Source organism: Oikopleura dioica, chromosome PAR (genome assembly GCF_907165135.1).
Source record: "Oikopleura dioica chromosome PAR, OKI2018_I68_1.0, whole genome shotgun sequence".
In the NCBI taxonomy this organism is placed as follows: domain Eukaryota; kingdom Metazoa; phylum Chordata; class Appendicularia; order Copelata; family Oikopleuridae; genus Oikopleura; species Oikopleura dioica.
Genome location: NC_137293.1, coordinates 16,626,674 through 16,647,258, shown reverse-complemented (window position 1 = coordinate 16,647,258; position 20,585 = coordinate 16,626,674). Strand labels below are relative to the sequence as shown.

The window sequence follows — 20,585 nt, the reverse complement described above, 5'->3', positions numbered from 1 at the left end:
ACACTTTGTTTTGTTTTTTTTTTTGTTTTGTTTCCGAGTTCAACGCAATTTTATTACGTAAATCGAACAGTAATCCAGCCGAGCAGAATCTTTAAATTTCAAACCTATCGGAAAATAGTGGCAAAGGCAGTTTTTTAACTGTTTGTTTTTTGTTTTTGTTTTAATACTTTTGCCAAGATTCGAGGAAAATCGACAGGTGAGTATTTTAACCGGACGCGTGTCCTAAGGTAAATACATTTTAACTAAACCAGAACTAGCTGGACGGACCGGCAAAATAATATTTTGCGGCCGCTAAATTAAGAAAAGTAAGAAAGGACAGGATAATACCAGTAGTAATAAATGTGAATAAAAATAAAAGGAGAAAGTATAAATAAAAGATCTTGGAGAAACTAGGAGTGGGAACTTAAAGAGGATCAAATATTATTATTTTTATCATTGAAATATACAAATTAATAAATATTTTATGAAATTGATAAGGTAGAGGTACGCGAACTTTTTGATGGGAAATAATAAAAATAACAAATCTAGCACTGACGCCAGCGCAGCTGAACGACTCGCGTTGCAACTCCTTCAAAGGCTGTGTAGACAACAAGAATGTGGATGGATCTGTAGGAGGAATGAGTCGGGGAACAAATGAGTAGAGGGCCAATTTTTTTGCGTGTTGGTTTGAAAAATCATCGATGCTTTTTTTTGTAAGGAAACCGCCCGGGTCGGGACAGATTAAATTGAAGAAAAGATGGTCCGACTTTAGATAGCGGGTTATTCATGGAGCTTTTTTCCAGCCGAGAGAAATTCCCTCGGTGGAAAAAAGCTCCTAGAACTTGTCAGAGAGAAGCGCAGATGCGCGTCATCTTCGGAGATACTTTCTTCCTCCAGAAATGATTTTTTAGAGGAAGAAAACACCGAAAATGACGCGCATCTGTGTTCCTCTTTGACAAGTTCTATGAACAGTCGGGTTTAAAATAAATTTGTTGTCCGTAGAAACAAGGGTCGGCTCAGAATTACAAGCATCGATTCTTTTCGTTTTTGAAAGTTTACTGTATAAAGTAGCTACGAGCCTTTTTCAGTCGTTCCAACGCAAGGTGAATATATGTTTCGTGAGTTGAACAAAGAGAGAGTCGGTTTGTTTTTAAAAAGAGTAGAAATATGATATGTTTTTTGGTTATAATATTCACCTCAAATTTTAAAGAGTTTTGTTTGGCGCTCCTTGAACATTTTTTTTAAGACTGAGCAGCCAGTTTACAAAAGTATGTTTTGTAGGAATCACTGTACACACAGATATGATACTGTGAGGGTGCCGCGTTCTGGCGGAGTCGGGCAAGATTCGATATTTTTCGAGGCGAGGATTTCCTACAGAGCGGGAGCTTGATAGTGTCCAGTCACGTACGCAGAGTGCGGACGTGAGAAAATAATAAAAGCAGCTGCTCTGTTCCGAACTCTGCGTATTTTACCGGACAATTGAGAAAACTCTGACCTCGGAAAATAGCGCTCTTGAATTCAAAAATCTTGAGCCAAGAACGACGGCAAAAGAACGAGGTTTCTGTGACGTTGTTTCATGTAATCAGCCCTAATATCTTAGTAACTAATCCGTATTCTTTCTCGCTTGGTCCAAATTTTACTTTAAAGTTTTTTCAGGATAAATAGGGATGATTCTATGCTGCCGGGAAGAAGAAGAGCAAAATAAATTACTCTACTTCAAATTGAAATATCCTAAACTACCCATTGATACACCTAGTAAAGTTTGACGACAAGTAACTGTACATCTGTAAATATCTTTTCAGTGATGTCTCTTTTTGGCTCTTGGTAAAAGCCGGATACATAAACGACCTAAGAATGAGCATCGGATCGGGCGCAATACGGGAATTAAATAATTAATAAAAAGCCAGTGGCTCGAAACAACCCCGGCGGGTTCGGGGTCGCCCCAGCGGGGATCTGACCATTTGGGGTTCGCCTACGCACCGATCACCACCTGGTAGGTTTTTACAAAATTCTTTATATATATATAAATTACTAATAAATATATCTGTCAGGGATTTTGAGAAAGATTTAGTTAGATCTCCCCTAAATGCGATTTTACGGTATTTTTTTTCTAAAGAAGGAAAGATTTAATAAGCGATTTCGAAAACGGCCAAATTCGTACCGAAGCTGTACCAAATAATAGTAATAATTAGATAGTAGAATAGGAATCGAGTAGTGGGTTCTTTTCAGGTCGATTCTGAGCAAAATTTGTTACACTTGCAGGCAGAGTACACGATTTCTTGAAGAGAAATAAGTGAAAGAGGCAAAAACGATCTATCCCACTTTGATACTAAGAAGGGAAAGAAGAGAAGAGTGATTCTCTGGAATATAATTACTAATTTTTTTTGATAATGAAGCCCGATTTCTCCCTACGATGGAAATCGCCTGCATGCTTTTTTCCACCGGCAAGCGGTGCACCACATCGATCGGTTGCTGACGCCGTACACTTTTCTACATTTTCGCCCAGATCGCTGGTTTCGCAAATGATCCTGAATCAGATTTAATTGTGTTGAATTAACTAACTCTCTCAAGCAAAAGAGACTTACGTTGTCTTGTGTAATGGTTTGAGGAGGGCCGACGGTGATCTCTGTCGTGTTGGAATCAACATCGTTTGTGCGAGTGACGAAGAACTCGGGTTTGAGCGAAGTACTGTGTATGGTTGGGACAGCATCGTTGATGATCCTCACTTGCGACACTTTTGGCGAGACGTTCTGGCTCGTCAAAAAGATCTGCTGCGGTTGTTGAGGCTGTTCGGACAGGGTGATCGTGGGCAGCGACTCGATGCCGATGGTGCTGATCTAAAAACAAGCCCGGTTAGAAATTTGAACAAGATGATTCGAAATTGGCTTTTATGAACAATTCTGTACCTGATCTGTGTGAACACGATCACTGGGGATGGAGTTAATCGTGTGCAAGATAGTGCGATTGTCGGCAACTGAGATCGGCGTGAATTTCGGAGGGTTTGCAGGGATCAGATTGATCGGGCCTAAACTTTAGTTAGGGATTGCTTATTCGAGAATCTTTACCAGGACGGCGTTTGTAGGTAGGTTCTCCTTCGACAATGGGGCGAACGGAGGGCACGTTATCGTCTTGGGAGGGAAAGGACGAATGTTGGATGCGGCAGCACGGATTTGGTAGGACAGTCTGTGACCGGGCAGTCGGGCTGCGAATTTTTAATTAGGAAAAATAGGAAAGAATGCACTGGCTCACCTTGATGAGGCAGATCGTGTTCTCGTATTGTCTATTGGCGTCGTCACTTGGCTCAGCGGACTAGCAGGTGCGGAGGAGGTTTTCCAGAGCGCGCCGTTCGTGCCAGTGATCGTGTGCATCGTCGTGTTGCTCGGCGCGGCGTTGATGGTCGGCGTGTTCTGCAAGAAGATCGTCTGCATGGGCTCTTGCTTGATGTCCTGGTTGAGAATGGGCGACGTGTCGTCCATCTTGTCCTGCTCGAGCCATTTAGCGATTTCGGCGATCTTCTTGTCCTTCATTTCGTTTTGCTGGCTGCCGGGGATCTCTACTGGCACTTCGACTCCGCCGTGGATGTAGCCGCTATTCGTGCTAAAGGAGGATGAGTTACGAGAGGAGTCTCTTTATCGATCTGGGACTCACCTATCGACTTTGACTGGGAGACGAACTGTGGGGCAGAAGCTCGCATCCGTCTTGAAGAACAGGCGGACGGTGACTTCTTTGTTTTGAGTGATTCTTTCGGTCATCTCGAAAGGGGGGTAGTCCTTCGTGTAACTGGGATTCGGGCAGTTTGGATTCGTAAAAAATTCCACTTTTTCAATCCTGAAGAAACGAATGTTAAACTAAGCGCTGGCAGATTCCGATGGAATATGTGAATAGAAAGCGGGCTTTGACGTCAAAAAAGTCGGAGGGGATTTTGACTTTGAGATGAGTCCTCGTTGATTTCAGGGCTTCGAAAGAAGGACTTACATTGACACTTCCCCTCGGACGTAAAGGCTACATTCGTAAACCGGGGTCTGAGGGGTCGAGGAGCCGCTGATGTATTTGGTGTTGGATCCGACAACTGGCAGGGAAACGTCTTCGGGCGGCGTTGGTGGAGTGTGCGCAGGCAAGATGTTGACCTTGGCTCGAATGTTACGCAACGTTGGCTATTTGTTTGCTCGGACTCACCTCGTCGTAGTCCTGGATCTCGGATTTGACGAAAAACGACTGTTGCGATTGCTGACATTCTTGCTTGATCAAAATGTGCGGCTCAGTCTTGATGTCGTCCATCGGGTAAGAATTGAGATCTGTGGTCATTATACGAAGACGATCCATTTCCCCTTCGACTGAACAGATTCACAGTTAGTTCAATAGTCTGCTAATGAAAAATATTTGAAGTTGAGCTTTCCAATTTTTACTTTTTTTTCTATTTCCTCTAAAAAAATCGTGTTCACTCACAGGACAAACATGAGAGTCAAACTTCATTTCAACTCAGTGTGTTGACTTCAGATCACTGAAAAAGGAAATTCCCTTGTTTATTTTGGACTTAGTGAGTTCGAGCACGAAATAAGTCTTATCAGTTACCTTTTCCTTTTTCCATGATTTTGAAAAAAAACAATGACATAAAACTAATAAAGAGCCAGAGTAAAAATAAGATGAAAACAAAAATGAACTTGACCCAGTTTTCCGCCCGCTAGTATTTTCTTTTCTAATAAAATCAATACTTCTATTGGATTAATTACCAGAAGAGGTGATGTAAGGATCGCACGGATCCGGGGACATCATTTCTACGATCGCATCCCATTTTTGCCGCTCATAATACAACGCTTCTAACTCTTTATTGTAATAGGGGTCGATTATTTTAATGTTATCATTCTGATCGGTGACCATTTTCAAACTGAAAGTTAGTATCGTCTGAGCTCTAGCTGGCCCTTCTGACAAAACAAATAACAGATTCATAGAGCGACATCATCTGGAGAGAGCCAGGACGATGACGCCCTCCTCATCTACATATATCCTTCTCTGTCGAAAGGATTACAGCGAATTTCAAAATAAAGTCCACGCGCACTAAAGATTCTTAAATTTGTCTGAAACTCAGGCTAATCAATCAAACGCTCGTTCCTTGCCCTGAAGAACATCACGTACAGGAAACGAGCAGAGTCTTAAATTGACAAAGAAGCCACCTTGAATTAGAGCTTTTTTAAATAGCCTTCGACAGAATATAATTCTAACTCACTTTTATTCCATCAGCTTTCTCTTAGACCTTCTATTTCTACACTTGACTCACCCTATTACATAACAGTCATCAATCTTTTACAAAAACCACCATGGCAAGCAAAAACGATGCGTCCTTTGTACTAACATGCCCCGCAGTAAAAGAATTATAAATCTGAGGATATCTTATACCCTCATTTATTAACTCCGTGTTTCTTTTCCTCCCTCCTAATTGCTAATCAGTGGGCCACTCTGGCCAATGAATGGTTCCATTTGGCAATTCTTAATGAGCTCATAAACCAGACCAATATTTACGAAATCAATCGACTTCTCCGAATTGGCCAGGCCCTCGGGAGCGTTGTGTCTAAAAAAGTTCACTTGGAAAAATTCTCTCAAAAGACAAACTCGGATATTCTTCATTCAAGAAGGCAAAGATTGGCAAGACTGTCAGAGTGATAAACTGCCACTTTATGGAACAGTAAAACTTTACTGGGACAGTTTTCTACGTAATTCAAGCAAAAAGAGAAACTTTCTTTATTCCAATTTCAACCTAATTTGGGTTACGCAAACGCATGAATAAAAAATCGATAATAAGGCCTTGATCAATTAATAGATTCATTTCCTGAAAAAAGTGGTCCCAGATTGTTGCAAGATGTGATAAAATATATTCAACAAAACAGCTTGAATCTCGTTTGAATACATTGCCACGCCCGAAGCTTCAATCCTCATAATAATCAACACAGTATGAAGCCGTTAAAAATTGACTAGTCAAAAAAAACTTTTTCAACTAAGGCAAATGAACTTTTTTGGAAATCAACAAAGACTCTTCCTATTTACTCTTCCAATCAAAAGATTCCAAATTCGATACGAGCTCTTTCCCAAGGTAACTTTTTTCCCCCTCCTCCACGAATTCAAATAAAAAGAAGATCATGAACTTGGCCACGAATTTTCGCCTTCTTGCGATAAGCCCCTTTAGAAAGATTAACACGGGCGAAGGCGCGCAGGTCAAAAAAAGGAAAGTGGATTTACCTAGAATCATTTTCTTCTGCAGAAGTTTTCTTGTTTAAAATAATCTCTTCAAAGTTAGCTCTCTTGGATTGGAAAAGAAAAGGGATTGGGCATTTAAGTCTCTCTGAGGTTGGCTTGGGAGGAGCTTGGTGGCAAGTTGCTTGAACGCGTGCTCGTCTTATTTCACGTGGCAATATCGAGTCGTTAAGAGTGTGGCTGGCGATCTAAAGGAGCGCGCCAGGACGTGTGTCGATCTGCGTGTACGATTGACACTGTTTGTCACAGACCGAGGTTACATAAGCAGCAGAGGCGACGCACCTCGATGCTCGATGCCAAAAATGTTAGAAGGGACACAGAGTTTTGGCGCCTCGGGGCGCGCCACCTCCACCACCAGCCAGCCACAACACGCTCAATGTCATACTCAGCGCTGGCACGGATATAATTCAACCCCAGCCACCACTAGCCACCTCGTTTAGAGACACCACTGCCTCAGCTTATGGCACAAAGCCAACAACTGACTGGTGCTGGTGTGGTGCTGCTCCTCCAACAACGTGGTGGAGTAACAATCTCAGTTTCCGTCAAATAAAAAAATCAATTCGAACATCATCGATTCCAGTCCAAAAATCCTTGATTTCCGGACTCCGGAAATGCGCCCTTCCTCCAATGATGACCATTGCCAATCATCATTCACTCGATTAACCACAAATTCAGCTCGCCTGTGGATTAAAATAAAGTGTGCTGGAGTAACCAGCCCTCGACCAAAGTCATAAATAATCAGACAATCGAAAATTGATCACTTTTTACTTTCTCGTAAAATTGATAACACGGAAAATGGACTAACGACCAAACAACAAAAACTGCCCTCTTTGTTGTTTTTTCTTATGGCCTTTTTCTCTTATGATTTACAGTTGAAATTGCAAGTTCGGGGAAATATCACACCACAGCGATATTTAATTTGCGAATAGGGAAATAATGAGTTAGCACAAAGTTCAAACTGAGACTCGTAAAAACTTGGGCAGGGGAGAAAGTTTGGTCAGTCTATTTGCAACTGACATGCATTTCAAAATAAAGTGACCTTGCTACTCATTTGTTATGTAACTTTTTTCAAACTTCTTTCTGTCAGAAAGTTCTTGACTAATCTGATCTTATCTTATGAATCTATTCATGGATCATCTACGCTTTTGATTTTAATAACTCTAGTCAAGTTAATTCAGTATTCGCTTGAATAAACTCAAAAACAGAAGATTTCTAATTCCAATTCTGACAAAAGCGCTTACCTGGATTATATTCGAGGGGATTCAGCAGCAAGGACATCGTTACATACCCCCCCTAAAAACAAATTTCTTTACGGAGAGTCCTTAATTTTGGTTGATCTTATTTTATGAAAAAATAGTACTCCAAGAGAGACACTCTTAGGGGAAGATCTATTGTTGCTTTTTTAAATGTTCAATAACTGTAACTTTTTTTTGTTGTTTTTGGACAGAGTGAGCTGTTTTTTAATACGCCAATAATTGAAACGAGATTATTTTTTTAAACGGGATAAAAGAGAGAGTGACTGGGTGATAAATGGAAAACATGAGGGCCTAAAGAAGAAATTTCAAATTCATGCTTCGGAATTTACTTTCTGCTACTTTAGTTTAGGGTTATAAGTGGACAGAAAAAGTCTTAAATGCAGGAAATAAGGAGATCACATTGATATCGGGAAAATTTAATAGATAATTTAATTGAAAAAGATGAGAAGGAAAGGGAAATAATAATTGTTGAAGGAACTCTATTTTTTATTTATCTTTATAATTGGTTTTAATATTTATTCCTAGAAAATATATAATAAACGAAATTCTAAAAGAAAGAACTCAAAATACAAGAAATATAAAAGAACGAAAAATGAGCAGTTTTTTTTCACGCCGAGCTAATAGTAGTTTCAGTTTCAATTTTATTATCTTCTTTTTTAACTTCTGGCGAGCTGCTGCTTTCGTCCTTGTTTGAAATTTCTTCTTTCGTTTCTTCTGATTGCACAGGCTCTTTACTTTCCTCGGTCACTTCGCTTGGTTCTTGCGCTTTTTCTTCCTTGTTTTCACATGCTGCGGGCTCAATATTGGTTTCGTCCTCGATTTTGCTATTTTTAGTATTTTCTTCCTCGGAAGCATCATTTTTCTCGACGACTTCTTCCTCGGTGGCTTGATTTTCTTCGACAGCTCCAGATTTTTCTTCTACTGGAGGGCTCTTTTCTTCAATTTTAGTGTCATTTTTTTCTTCCGCTGAAGAGATCGTCGCATCAGCAGCCTTGGGCGTTTCAGACTCATCTTCTAAGGACTTGCTTTCGACTGTTTCTTCTGTTTGGATGTTTTCTGCCTGTGTTTGGTTCGTGTCGTTTTCGGCGGATTGGGTTGTTTCTTCGATTTTTCGATTTTTAATTTCAAGATCCTGATCGTGTTGATTCTCGGACTCGGACTTCTCTTCTTGTCCGTTCGTTGCTTGCTCAACAATTTCTCCACTTTCACCTCCCGTGGCCTCTGCGCTTATCGGGCGCGATTGTGGACCCGTCTCTGACACTGGCTGCTCCTCGCTAACCTGAGAGGGTTGTTCTGTGTGATCGGTCTCGCAGACGGGCTCAGATTAACACTCGATAAAGGCGTCTTGTACGCGCGAAAAAACGCCAATATTCTCAATTATCTGCACTTTCGAGTGCGTCTCGGCCACCAAGACTTTCTGGGAGATTCTCACATCTTTATCAAGCAGATAGAGCTCGGTTCAAGTCGGTCACAAAGAGAATTTTCCCTTGATCCCAGAATGAACTCTTAAAGATACACCCCCTCTAGTTCCTTGAAGACCCCCTATTAAAGGGACTGTCTCCCATAAACTATCGGTCGTCCCCTTAGATTCCCAAAACCCTAATCAATGGACCGTTTTTTGAGCCCGTGCCTTTTCTACGTCACTGGCGGATGCAATCTTCGCTTCTTGCAGGACCTTGGCGAGCTCTTCTTCGATCTCGTTGCTTGCCGAATTTTGATTCGTGCTGTTTTCTGCTTGATCTTCTTGTGGAGAAGGAGGGGGCTGCTCATCCTCGTACTGGCCGAGCGCGACTTCTTGATCGTATTTCTCGTAATCTTCTTCCGTCGGGCTGGAATCGATGCTCGGAGGAGCAGGAACCAGGTTTCCGTCCCCATAATCCGAAATGGAATTAGATCCGGGATGGTCATCCTCTGACGAAAAGTCCGCGAGTGCTGCATTTTTTTCGTTCAACGGGTTTATCCGTAGATCCCCACGAATCGTTCATGAAGCCAGCTTCTTGCTCTGGTTGGCCCCATCCTGACTAAAGAAAGGGATAAATTATGACCGCGATAGACTCACTTACTTCTGAGTTTTCTTGCATTTCGTTGCGAGCCCTTCGATTCTGTCGCTTTTCATATCGTCCTCCAGGGCGAGTAGGACCTTCTAGCGGATTAATCGATCTCGTTTGCCGGGGAGGTCGATTATCGGAGCCAAAGTCTCGGTCTCGATTACCGTGCTCCCGGTTATTTCGATCTCTATTACGATCTCGTCTGGGCGGAGCTGGCCCTGCATAGCCTGGTTCCAGATCGCCGTGGTTTCTGCGGTTGTTCCTGTCGCGTCGATTGTCCCGGAACTGGCCGTATCCGCTGTCGCGAATTTGACGATCTCCTCCGCGATCGCCACGATCGTTTCGCCCACCTCGAGAGTTATTGTAACGGTCAGAGTTGTTGCGATCCTGGCGGCCGATTTTCTCGTTGTTTCGATTTCGTCCGCCGGAGTTCTTTCCCGAGTAACTGCTGCTACGCTCATCGTCTGGGTGTTTTTCACGATCCCACTCTCGTTTCTAATAGAAAAAGGGTTGAACAATCGATCGTGTGAAAATTTTACTTACCCAGGTTCCATCTCGTCCTCTAGCACGGTTGATCCGGGCCGCATCGCATTTTGCTTGCTCAGAGCGCCAGAATTCGGAGTCACCGATTCCCTAAACAGAAAAAGTTATTCAATAAATTTTTTTAAGAATTCACCCTTTGGCGAGCTTCATCGATCTGCTGTGGCATATTTCCATATCCCCCCTTTTCGCGCCCCTTCTTCTTGAGTTTGACATCGCCTGGTTTGCCCCGCTTGTCGCGCGGGACTCTGTCCTTGCCGTACGGATCGGCGGGCAGCGGGCGACTGTCGAGGCCGTCTTTGAAGCCGTCTTCGCGCGAGCCGTCGTAGTCGGCTGGCATTTGAGTTTGCATGGTGATGCTTTGCGAGGAAGAGACCATGTTGCCCGATCGTTTGGCGCGTTGCTTGTCGGCCTCCACCTCCATGTGGCGCCGCTTGATCTCCTCGTTCATTCGAGCCATTTCGGCGAGCCGCAGCTCGAGCTGGATGTTCGGTCCTCCAGAAGCCATTCTCTTGTGATTGTAGATTCTGACGCGCGCTTTTCTTTATTGCATGAAAAGACCAATCTTATCGAATCGAACTGAAAATGAGATCTATTGGAGAGTATTTATCGACATATTTTTGGGATATGTAGAACAATTCAATCAACTCTGGGCTCGGAAACCTGTGTAAATACCCTGAGTCAGGATTTGAAAGGGTCTTAGCGAAAAGTTAATGACAGCTCTTTTAAATCCTGACTCAGTTTTCAATCCCTAGAGGCTGATCTTATTAGCTTGAGTAGAAAACCTGACTCAGGATTTGAAAGGATTCGATGTCAGCTCTTTTAAATCCTGACTCAGGCTTCCCAGCTCTGCTCAGAAGATCAATTTGCTAGCCGGCTTTCCTCGAAAATAGTGGGAAAACCCGTCAGAATAATTATCCCTAAATTGCCTGAAAAAGTCTACATGTAATTCATCACGAATCATTTTTTGAAGGAGAATAATTCTCGGGTTAATATATTTTTCTTGAACAGAAATAAAGAAAGAATATAGAACAGGAAAAAAGTAAGACAGAAATAAGAGCGGTAGAGAACGAGAAATAGGATTAGTTAGAATAAGGCAAGAAAAGTTGAAAGTTTGAAAAATTGAAACAGTAGGAATTTTTGCGGCTTGAGTTTAGTGTCATTTAGGCTGTACAGAATTCAACTAAAAACTGAGCGAAATATGTACACAAAGAGAACGAAATCGTAAATATTTTCAGGTCACAGAAAAAAGAAGCTTTTTTGATTGTAGGGTTATTTTTTTGGTAGATTGTTGCTTGCGGAACATTGAAAGGAAAGAAAATGGCACTTTGATAATAAAAGAAAATTGTAAAGAAATATTGCACAGTGTTAATAAACGGAGCTGAAGTAATTAGGAACGATTTTATGGCTTGGCGAATTTTCTTCGTGATTTTTATTCGACGAGTCTTTCTCCGCGGATGTGGTTTGCATCGCTAAAGAAACGATTACATATTGTGATATTGAAATAGATTTCTGTAGCTCAATATCAATAAAAGCCTCTAAATTTATTGGTAAATAAAAAAAGAGAATATTTGACTCTACTATTATTCTCTCTTAGAGTCTTATGTTATCAAAAATCACGTGAAAATTCCCAATTAGGCTCAATAATCAAAGATATTCCTCCAACTGTTATTACAGAATTATTACAATAAAAACTCGCTGGATTAGAATAAAATGAATTGAATCGTGGGATTAATTTTGAATTTGTTACTTCAACTATTTCCTCATTTTATTCCTTTTACAAACGAAAACGCAACCGAACGAAGAGCTTACCTTTCTTGTGGCTCTTGAAACGTCACAGTTGTTTGTTTAGGCGAGCTGGGAAGGCTCAAACCTGCACGCGCGAGATGATTGATCGTCGATCGACTTCTTCTTCTCTTGGAAGTCATTCTTCCGGACATGATCAGATCGGCAAAGCCCCGCTGATGCGAGAAAGCATAAGAGCTGCCTGGACGCTGGGTTCCAGGTCGCTGGCTGAAAAAAGATTGTAATAAAGGGACCTTTATTTGAAGCTCTCCAAAATCGATTTAATCGAAAATGACTCAAGTTCATTTTCATTTTCGCTGTTTTTACTCACCTTCCACCACGTCGCGAAATATAGCTGATTGGTTTCTTCTGCTTTCGTCGCTTCTGCTTGTAACGCTGCTCCCGAATCTAATGAAAATCGATAATATTATCCGATTTTAAGGACCCCCCCATCAAGATGAAAAAAGTCAAAATTTTCAAAAATTTTTTGCTTTTTTGGGAAGTTTTGACCACGAGGAAGAACTTTTATTCAGAAAATTTTTTTGATCTTATAGAAAATTTTGGCAGAAATTGACTTCAAAAATTGAATATTAACATTTTACATTTCATAAAAATCTTTAGTTAGCTATTTTTTAACAGTAATTAAGGGTGTACCAACCATCAAAACTATTTCTATAATAAACACGAGTATAAAAACGTTATTCAGGGCAATTTAGGAAATGATTACTAAAAATGTAAATCTGGAAATTCGACTAAGATTCGACTTATGAAATTTTAAAGGGGCTGTCCTCCTTAAGTTCGTAGACAAAAAACTCTCAAAAAGCAAACGGTCGTAGCTTAGGGCCTTAACTTTACCATGAAAAAAAATTAAGGGTATACCCCAACGAAAACCCCGAAAAAAACGTTCACTAAGCAACTTTACCTTTAACGGCCTGTATAACCTTAAATTTGGCATCGAGAGATCATCCTAAGGGGAACGGTTGCAGTAGAGGGTTTGATCTAAAGGATGCAATTAAAATTAAGGGTCTAGCTAAGATAGTTTTGGAGAAAAACTTTCACTAAGATGCCCTATTTTCGCGATTCTTGATGGGGGGGTCCTTAAAATGGAAAATTCGCAAATGGAAAACCCAGGAGGCAGAAGGCTTAATTTCCGACAAGCTTACCTTTTCAGCATCTGTTGGCTTTGTAATCGATTTGTAGAGTCGAAAAGCAAGCACTGGAATAACGTAAATGATGATCGTCAGCAAAAGGGTTAGCCAGAAGACGGGCTGAAATTGGATCAACATTTTAAGACTCCTGAAGAATAATCGTTTACCTTGTCAATAACAAATCGACCAACACCAACGAAGGGAAACATCCAAGGGAAGAGGGCGTAAACACCATTTGAGTACATGAAAAAGTGCAGTGCAAAGTAAAGCAAAATCGAGCCCCAGATGAAGAAGTGGTTTATCAGCGTCCAATAAGCAGTGTCAAGGGCCACTTGAAGATTGACAATGACGACTGAAAGAGTAATTTTGAGAATTCAATTGATATTCTCTTGGGAAGTGATTGAAATCAATGAAGAGTTCCTCTACGCCCAATTAAATAGCGATTAAAACGCTTTCGAAATGAGTGGAGTTCAACTCGCGTGAACTTTTCTATTCTTCTTGGAGGCGAAAGAAAGTACTAGGAGTCGAAGTTACCTAAACATGTTGCAACGAGAAAGGCAAACGCTTGCCGTCCAAAGGTCATCCCGTCAGAGTCGTTATCAGTCATCCCCCACTTTTCATTGCCCGTGGCTTCCATAAATATACACATAGGGACGAAGAACAGAATTAGCGATGTGATCACAGCTCGGAGGACACTGCAAATGCTCGTTAAAACCTACGTCTCAGCCCTTGAAAAGTACCTATACAAGAAGATTCGCAAGTTAAACAGCTTTTGTGCTTGTCCAAGGCGATATAAACTGGGGTTAAGAATACACATTTTGTCGTTTACATCCTGAACTCAAATATTAGACCACTCTCTATCCAGGCAAATATGTACTGACCTTGTCGAGCAGACCAAGGCAAAGGGGAGGAAAGGAGGTGAAGAAAACATTATAAATCGTGATCATCCACTGATCATACACATTAGCAGCACTGAAGCCGCACAGGAACGCGAACCAGAAGTGAATCAGCGTGAAGGCAAAGTTCTTGTAGAAAAAGTAATCCAGAAAGCGACACATTCGAAAGTAGGACCAGCGCCCGTGCACGAGCAGAAGGCGTTCTAGATATTTGAACTGGGCGATTGAGTAGTCGGACGCTAGAACAGCTTGGGTTCCTTCTTCGCCGGAGATGCCAACGCCAATGTGTGCTTCTTTAATCATGCTGACATCGTTCGCTCCGTCGCCGATCGCGAGCGTCACTGCTGCCTGCGTTCTCTTCACTAGCTGCACAACCTTAGCCTTTTGCAAGGGAGTGACTCTGCAGCAAATGACCGCCTTGCATTTGAGCGCTACTTTGAGCAAGTCATGTTCTACATCTGGCTCGAGCGCGTGACCGAGCGCATGGCCCGTGATCACAAGGCCGTAATCGTTGTCTGGATGACATTTCTGGCACAATGTTTCGAAGTTACGTAACAACTCCCTCTTGACTTCGAGGCTAGACTCGCCATCGACGATGAACACGTCGAGCATGTCATCGGTGAGCAAATTGCACGAGTAGCCAATATTGATCGCAGTTTCCAGTTTGTCGCCTGTGAGGACCCACAGCTTGATTCCAGCCCTGCCCAAATTCGCGATCGTCGCGGGAACATCTTCCTGTAGCTTATCCTCCACGGCTGTTGCGCCGAGGAGAATCATCTGTTGCTCGATCTCCTCGTAGGAAGCGCAGAGTTTTTCCTCCCGATTGTCAATGGAGCAAGCAGCATCGGTGAATTTCTGATTCCACTTGTCAAACCACTCCTCGTCTATCTCCCTGTACGCCAAGCAAAGCGTCCTCAATCCTTCCGCAGAAAACTCATCAAGATGCACTTTTGTCTGTTCGATGACGTCCAGGTCTTCATCGGTCGTTTCTCGCAGTCTTTCCATAACAGTCATATCCGCCCCTTTACAGTAGAGCATGATTTTACCCTTCGTCCCGTCTGGTTCGATTTTCCGCACGATCACAGACATCCGTTTACGCACATTGTCGAAGTCGAGGATCTGTAAAAGCTCGAAGATGATGTTCTGATCCTGCGTGGCATCATAGATTGTGATCGTATCCGGACTTCGGCTTCGGAAAACAAAACCGAAACATCTGGCAGCCTTTACTAGGGCTCCTTCGTCTGGTGATTGAGCTTGGTAGACTATATTTCCATCGTCCTTGTACTCTGGCATGACAGTATGATTCAGCGCAAGAAGAGTAAAGAACTCTTTCTCTTTTTGATGCTTTTGGGAAAGAGCCGCGAGCAACCTGTTGTCGTTGAAGGTAAACTCGTGATCATACCATCTTGGGTTGAAAGTATCGAAGTCACAAGGCTCCGACTGATTTCCATAAACAAGCCCGGATATAGAACACATCTTGAACTGCATGATGTTTTGCGTCAATGTTCCAGTTTTATCCGAAAATATGTACTGAACTTGCCCCAGCTCTTCATTAAGCGTCGTTTTCCTCGCTTCTGCGCACTGATCTTTCAGAGGCGAGTACATCTGCCGATCCCAGTTGATGAAGTACGACTGCCCGAGACGAATGATTTCCACAGAAACATAGAGTGAGATCGGAACGAGGGTGTTTAAGACGATAATATAACTCCAGAAAATCAACGAGCCACTGATCAGCTCGGGAATTCCCTTTTCGCAAGGATCCTGAGTCATGTTCGTTTTTCGCTCGCACTCGTCGATGAACTCCCAAGGGAGAAATGCTTGGAAATGATCCCCGTGGTACATTTCAAAGATGATGTGGCCGACCATGGATACTACCGCCAGCATGATCAATCCGCCACCGATGTAAACGACTAAGCGATTGAGAAAATTATCCACAGACGTGCGTTTAAAGTAGGTTTTGCCTGCGTTTTGCATTAGCTTCGTGTCTGGCCCAGCGAAAATGACAACGCCAAAGGCCCAGTCGACGTTCCTCATCGTCGTTCCTCGCAGGAGAATGTTGTCGTTGCTCAGTGGAAAACGTTTTTCCTGTCTGCCCGAGTCGTTTCTCCATGAAAGGGTTCCGACAAAGTGGTCTAGTCGGTTATTTGGTGGCTCGCAGAGTATCTTTCCATCGAAAGCTGCGAGCTTGTAGCAGCTGAGGCCATCTGGATCCGTTTCCGGGTCCATTAGATTTCCAGTCGCTTGGATTGCGTTTCGTACCTTGAGATTAGTCTCTCCGTCAAGTTCTGCTGTTTCAATATAAGCTAGGTGATGGGGGTCGCTTGTCGAGAGCAAAAGGACGTCAGCAGTGACGGATTCATCCTGCTTGATTTTAATAATATCGCCAGTTCTTATATTCATCCATTTTTCCTTTGTCAGGAGATTTTCCTCGGTCATATTTGTCGGATCGAGGACTTCGACGATGCGATTGTTGACGGAACGATCGGAGCGGTGTCGGTTGAGATCGTCGAGGCCATCTTTGACGGCGGTGATGCCCAGGACGATCACCAGTGGAATGATGGTGGTAATAGGCTCGAGGGAGGAAATCACGGGAATACATTGAAGAATGATTAGAATTGCGAAGTAAGCGTTGGCCAAACGAGTGAATTGTTCGTACAGACTGAAAATGAGATGATTAAAAATTTTCATCAGCGATTAGAGGGGGGGGCAAGAGGGGTAAAAACTTGGGGGGAGAGACAGGTTATAATGAGGTGGGAGGGGGGTCATAATAAGAGGGGCTTAGAGTTAGAAAAATGATATTTTCGAATATGAACTTACTTTATGGGAAGATAGCTTATGATTGTGTACTTTGATGTTCTAATTTTGTTATGCGCATGTTTGAAATTTTCGTGTTTATTCCCGCAGCGAGCGTTTGCATAGATAGTCCTTTGCGTTTCTGTCGATTCCTTCCCCTTGTGACCTTTGAGAAGCTTGAATAAAAAGCTTGACATGGCATTTTCTAAATGGCTCTGTTTTACGAAGACATAAAAACCAGATTGATCACCTGGCATAGGAGCTCATCGAGTCGCTCAGTTTTCACGAGAGGGAGGCGAAATGCTGATCTTTCATTTCTTTGCGTTCTAAAGGCAATTTTTGGTGCGACTGGTTCTATTTCTGGTTTAATCTTGATGGAATTTGAACAGGTAGAGTAGAATATAATGAAAATTTTTCGCAGTTACTTTCAGTTTTCAGTATTTTTAAATTTGTCATAAATGTAGCCAGAAAAAAATACACATAAATTGCTGTAAATTGGAGGATTAAAATAAGCAGGAAAATTGTTAAACTGAATTCAAAATTCGAATTTGTGAAATATTTAAATTTTAAAAAGAAGATAAAAGAGACGTTGATGGACAAGGGTTGCTTCGATGGAGGAAAAAGAACGGACAAGGGGCAAATTTCTAATTAGAAATCGGATTTGAATTGGAAATGATTGAACAAGCATGCTAGGGGAGAAGAAAAAGCGTATTGAGTACAACGATGATTTGATGATTCTTTACGGAGTCGGAGTTTTGACCGTTTCTTACAACCGAACTTTTGAACACCGACTTCTGATACAAATGTTTATGGCTCCTACAGGTAGTAGTAATTCGAAAGGATATGGAAATTGAAGACAAGACATTGAAATTTGAACGGTTTCTGTAACAACTTGTATAAACTTGTTCGAAAAAAGGTAACTTTTTAATCGGATTTTGTTTTGAAAAAAAATTATGCGTAAAAATCATCTTGGTTAATAAAAAAGAATGAAAGAAATAAAAGAAAATGAACAAACTAAACATGTCAATATATTTTTTGAATAAAGAAAATGTGAAGATCCGAATGTGGTTGTGGTTTATTCAAGTAGGCGAGAGAGAGAGTGTCTTTGTTGTTTTCAGTTTACAAACTTTACAATTTGCAACAGGATCCGGGTCCGCCTGAGCTCGATTGGTTTCCCCCTTGCAAATTAACTCCTGTGGCTACGTTGTTGTCCTCAATTGGCCTCTGCTTGTTCAGAATATCCTCAGCGAGCTGAAAGAGGCGTTGGAGACATAGAAGAGTACCATATTGAAAAGTTAAATTGCGATATTTTACCGTATTAAAAGCGAGTTCGATATTGATATTCTCTTTCGCCGAGGTCTCAAAGAACTTAATTCCATTTTCTTCAGCGACTTTCTTCCCACGCTCCTCCGATATTAAACGCTTATCTTCCATATCGCATTTATTTCCTGAGAGTGTCATTAGCTGAATCGGCGGGAGAAATGAGCGACTTACCTATCAGCATCCTTTCGACATCTTCGGACGCGTGCTCGTTGATATTTCGTAGCCATTTTGAAATATTGTCGAATGTCTTCGGCTGCGTGATGTCGTACACCAGGAGAATTCCGTTTGCTCCGCTGAAAGAATGATTTTAGTCACGTAAAAAAGAGGTTCAGCTGAGGGTTCGACCTCGTAGCTCTGTTGTTCAAAAAAAAACAGCATGACACTCGATTTGATGATAAGGCCTTCATCATTTTTATGAAGAATAGCAAAAGGCGAGTGCGGAAGTGGTATGCTCACATGATGAGCGACGGGAACTCCCGTGGACTAATCCTGTCAGAAACTGGAAACATATTTGCTTGTTTTGGTAGCGAAGTAACCACTCGGCCAGAGCGCCTTGAGCACTCGCCTTGAGAAACTTGCTTTTTGCCCGAGAACTGGGGCTTTGCCGTTGAATCAGTGTGATTCAAGTTAAGAATAAGTAGCTCTTCATTGAAGTTAGACAAATTTAACAGATAAGCTATCGCCGATAAGGGTACTACAGAAATACAAAAGCGAGGATAGTTCCGACTCAATGGTTCAGGCTCGATCTCAATAAATGCTGGAGATAAAAGAGCAGAACGATAATATTAGGACTTTTCTAAATATGAAATATGAAAATTTTGACATGGAAGAAGAAAAACCATCTTTCTTTCGGCGATGTGTGAACTCAAGAACGAAAAAAGCAGTTGCATTTTTCAGCATTTCGATGATTGTTTTCGCCATAACTGTCGTCTGCGCTTTTTCACTCCAGAATCCAAGCAATTCAGAGAAAAACGAATCTTGTACCACTCGACCCTGTGAAAATTCCGGTCGTTGCATGAGCTTGCCACACGCTGCTACTCGCAACGTGGAGCCAACATATTCAACCCGATGTTCCTGTACTCTTGGATTCAGCGGAAAATTTTGCGAACTTACGCCCTGCTCGGAAAATCCTTGTCAAAATGGGGGTTCATGTGGTGTCAGATATGGGACTCACGAATGGCCTAAAACTCTTTTCGCAGTTCCTTACTGTACTTGTACCCCTAAGTTTTACGGCCCTCACTGCAAATTTAGTGTTGCCAGTGGGAACATGACAGAATGACATGAAAAAATAAACCAAAAAATGCATAAAAATCAGATCGGTTGACTGTTGTTGATTTTATGAAAGGCCCTAATCATTTTCAAAACATTCTTGAAAAGAACAAAAGGCGACGGCGGGAGTAGTATGCCAAGATATTGAGCGATGGGAATTTATTCCCATGGAAGTGATCCTGAAATCATGCTTTGGACTGGACGCCCTCACGAAACTGGAGACTGCTAGTCGGTGAAACGAAGTAACCACTCGGCCAGAGCGCCTTGAGCTCGAGTAACAAAAAGGCTGGGTTAGTCTTGAAAATGAGTGTCGAACTGAAAATAATCTGTTTCATCGTGATTCGATCACGCGCCTTCTTTGATTATAGCGTCAGCAAATGCTGAAAAATAATGCCACTTCAACTAAGTTTATCAAAGAAATAACACTGTTTGAGGCTACTAGCCTCAAATTACTGTCAAATTGAATAACAATAAATCAAAATTATAAGACCAAAATAAGCCGAAAAAACAAGCCTCCGACAAGACTCGATCCCGTGACCTCACGATCCATCTCTGTCAATGAATTCAGAAGGGGATTAGGAAGTCTTGAGATTGTTTAACTAATGATGACATTGAAAAATGAAACAAAAGGCGAGAGCGGGAGTAGTTTGCTCGGAAATAACGAGCGACGGGGATTCCTCCCCGCGGGACTTTTTCAGAGTTCAGGAGTTGAAAAGAGTTTTGAGTAACGAAGTAACCACTCGGCCAAAGCGCCTTGGGCGAGGAGCGGTAGAAAAACACTTTTGTACTCTATCTTACCGATAGTAGCTGGTGGTGATTGTGTGGAATCGCTCCTGACCGGCAGTGTCCCAAATTTGAAGCTTGATTTTCTTTCCTTGGAGCTCGACGGTCTTGATTTTGAAGTCGATGCCGATCGTGGAAATAAATGTTGTGTTGAATGTGTCGTCCGAAAATCTTGAAAAGGGATGAAAAAGGGACGAACGCAGCCTCTTACCTGAAAAGAACACATGTTTTTCCAACACCGGAGTCGCCGATGAGGAGGAGCTTGAAGAGCAGGTCTTCAAAAGGTTAAATATGAAACTTGAGCGCGAATTCTAGCGCTTTTAGAGAGGATTTTCCGTATTGAAACCTTGGCATAAGTCTTTTTCGCCATTTTAGAGATCTCTTTGTTTCTTGTTTTCTTTCTTCAATTGAATTGGAATCCGTTTATTTGCGCCTCTTCAGGATGTAAACGAAAACACAGGTAAAACTGAGTAACTTTTCTGAAAAAACGTTGTTTCAAAAATTTGAAAGATTCATTTT

At 42.0% G+C, this 20,585-nt stretch overlaps 4 protein-coding genes across 5 annotated transcripts; all 4 read right to left on the bottom strand.

Annotated features, from left to right (window-relative positions):
• Positions 1 to 48: 48 nt before the first annotated feature.
• On the bottom strand, positions 49 to 7,529 carry LOC145705802 (uncharacterized). Its single transcript, XM_081783296.1, has 9 exons — positions 7,467 to 7,529; positions 4,156 to 4,313; positions 3,955 to 4,106; positions 3,628 to 3,807; positions 3,229 to 3,576; positions 3,045 to 3,181; positions 2,886 to 3,004; positions 2,565 to 2,816; positions 49 to 2,507 (listed from the first exon to the last, which is right to left on the bottom strand). The coding sequence occupies exons 1-9, from the start codon at positions 7,501 to 7,503 to the stop codon at positions 2,388 to 2,390; spliced, it is 1,503 nt and encodes a 500-aa protein (XP_081639422.1). The 5' UTR covers positions 7,504 to 7,529; the 3' UTR covers positions 49 to 2,387.
• A 1,719-nt stretch (positions 7,530 to 9,248) lies between these two features.
• On the bottom strand, positions 9,249 to 10,663 carry LOC145705806 (uncharacterized). The gene is made up of 4 exons (XM_081783301.1): positions 10,206 to 10,663; positions 10,073 to 10,162; positions 9,545 to 10,024; positions 9,249 to 9,502 (listed from the first exon to the last, which is right to left on the bottom strand). Exons 1-4 carry the CDS (start codon positions 10,575 to 10,577, stop codon positions 9,386 to 9,388), a joined length of 1,059 nt encoding a protein of 352 aa, XP_081639427.1. The 5' UTR covers positions 10,578 to 10,663; the 3' UTR covers positions 9,249 to 9,385.
• Positions 10,664 to 11,042: 379 nt separating this feature from the next.
• On the bottom strand, positions 11,043 to 17,050 carry LOC145705796 (putative phospholipid-transporting ATPase IM). 2 transcript variants are annotated; one of them, XM_081783288.1, is made up of 10 exons: positions 16,942 to 17,050; positions 16,716 to 16,896; positions 13,884 to 16,557; positions 13,743 to 13,834; positions 13,537 to 13,697; positions 13,170 to 13,354; positions 13,018 to 13,122; positions 12,186 to 12,262; positions 11,882 to 12,082; positions 11,043 to 11,541 (listed from the first exon to the last, which is right to left on the bottom strand). In XM_081783288.1, the coding sequence occupies exons 1-10, from the start codon at positions 16,946 to 16,948 to the stop codon at positions 11,502 to 11,504; spliced, it is 3,723 nt and encodes a 1,240-aa protein (XP_081639414.1). In that variant the 5' UTR covers positions 16,949 to 17,050; the 3' UTR covers positions 11,043 to 11,501. The 2 variants fall into 2 exon arrangements, with proteins under 2 accessions (XP_081639414.1, XP_081639415.1); XM_081783289.1 differs by lacking the exons at positions 11,043 to 11,541; positions 11,882 to 12,082; positions 12,186 to 12,262 and adding an exon at positions 12,782 to 12,853.
• Positions 17,051 to 17,517: 467 nt separating this feature from the next.
• On the bottom strand, positions 17,518 to 20,547 carry LOC145705811 (ras-related protein Rab-10-like). The gene is made up of 6 exons (XM_081783308.1): positions 20,419 to 20,547; positions 20,278 to 20,342; positions 20,082 to 20,237; positions 18,186 to 18,307; positions 18,006 to 18,139; positions 17,518 to 17,942 (listed from the first exon to the last, which is right to left on the bottom strand). The coding sequence occupies exons 1-6, from the start codon at positions 20,434 to 20,436 to the stop codon at positions 17,820 to 17,822; spliced, it is 618 nt and encodes a 205-aa protein (XP_081639434.1). The 5' UTR covers positions 20,437 to 20,547; the 3' UTR covers positions 17,518 to 17,819.
• Between the last annotated feature and the right edge of the window lie 38 nt (positions 20,548 to 20,585).

Excerpts from the sequence above, each read along its gene's own strand:
- LOC145705806 (XM_081783301.1), bottom strand. The coding sequence starts at position 10,577 with ATGGCTTCTGGAGGACCGAACATCCAGCTCGAGCTGCGGCTCGCCGAA. Across the intron at positions 10,025-10,072 it reads GAGGACGAGATGGAACCTGG|AAACGAGAGTGGGATCGTGA; the intron begins GTAAGTAAAATT and ends TTTTTCTATTAG. Across the intron at positions 9,503-9,544 it reads AAATGCAAGAAAACTCAGAA|TCAGGATGGGGCCAACCAGA; the intron begins GTAAGTGAGTCT and ends CCCTTTCTTTAG.
- LOC145705796 (XM_081783288.1), bottom strand. Across the intron at positions 13,835-13,883 it reads GCCTTGGTCTGCTCGACAAG|GATGTAAACGACAAAATGTG; the intron begins GTCAGTACATAT and ends ATTTGAGTTCAG. Across the intron at positions 13,355-13,536 it reads TCTCGTTGCAACATGTTTAG|TCGTCATTGTCAATCTTCAA; the intron begins GTAACTTCGACT and ends TTACTCTTTCAG.
- LOC145705802 (XM_081783296.1), bottom strand. The coding sequence starts at position 7,503 with ATGTCCTTGCTGCTGAATCCCCTCGAATATAATCCAG. Across the intron at positions 4,314-7,466 it reads TCCCCTCGAATATAATCCAG|TCGAAGGGGAAATGGATCGT; the intron begins GTAAGCGCTTTT and ends GAATCTGTTCAG. Across the intron at positions 3,005-3,044 it reads TACCTACAAACGCCGTCCTG|GCCCGATCAATCTGATCCCT; the intron begins GTAAAGATTCTC and ends ACTAAAGTTTAG.
- LOC145705811 (XM_081783308.1), bottom strand. Across the intron at positions 18,140-18,185 it reads TGTCGAAAGGATGCTGATAG|GAAATAAATGCGATATGGAA; the intron begins GTAAGTCGCTCA and ends TGACACTCTCAG. Across the intron at positions 17,943-18,005 it reads TCGAACTCGCTTTTAATACG|CTCGCTGAGGATATTCTGAA; the intron begins GTAAAATATCGC and ends CGCCTCTTTCAG.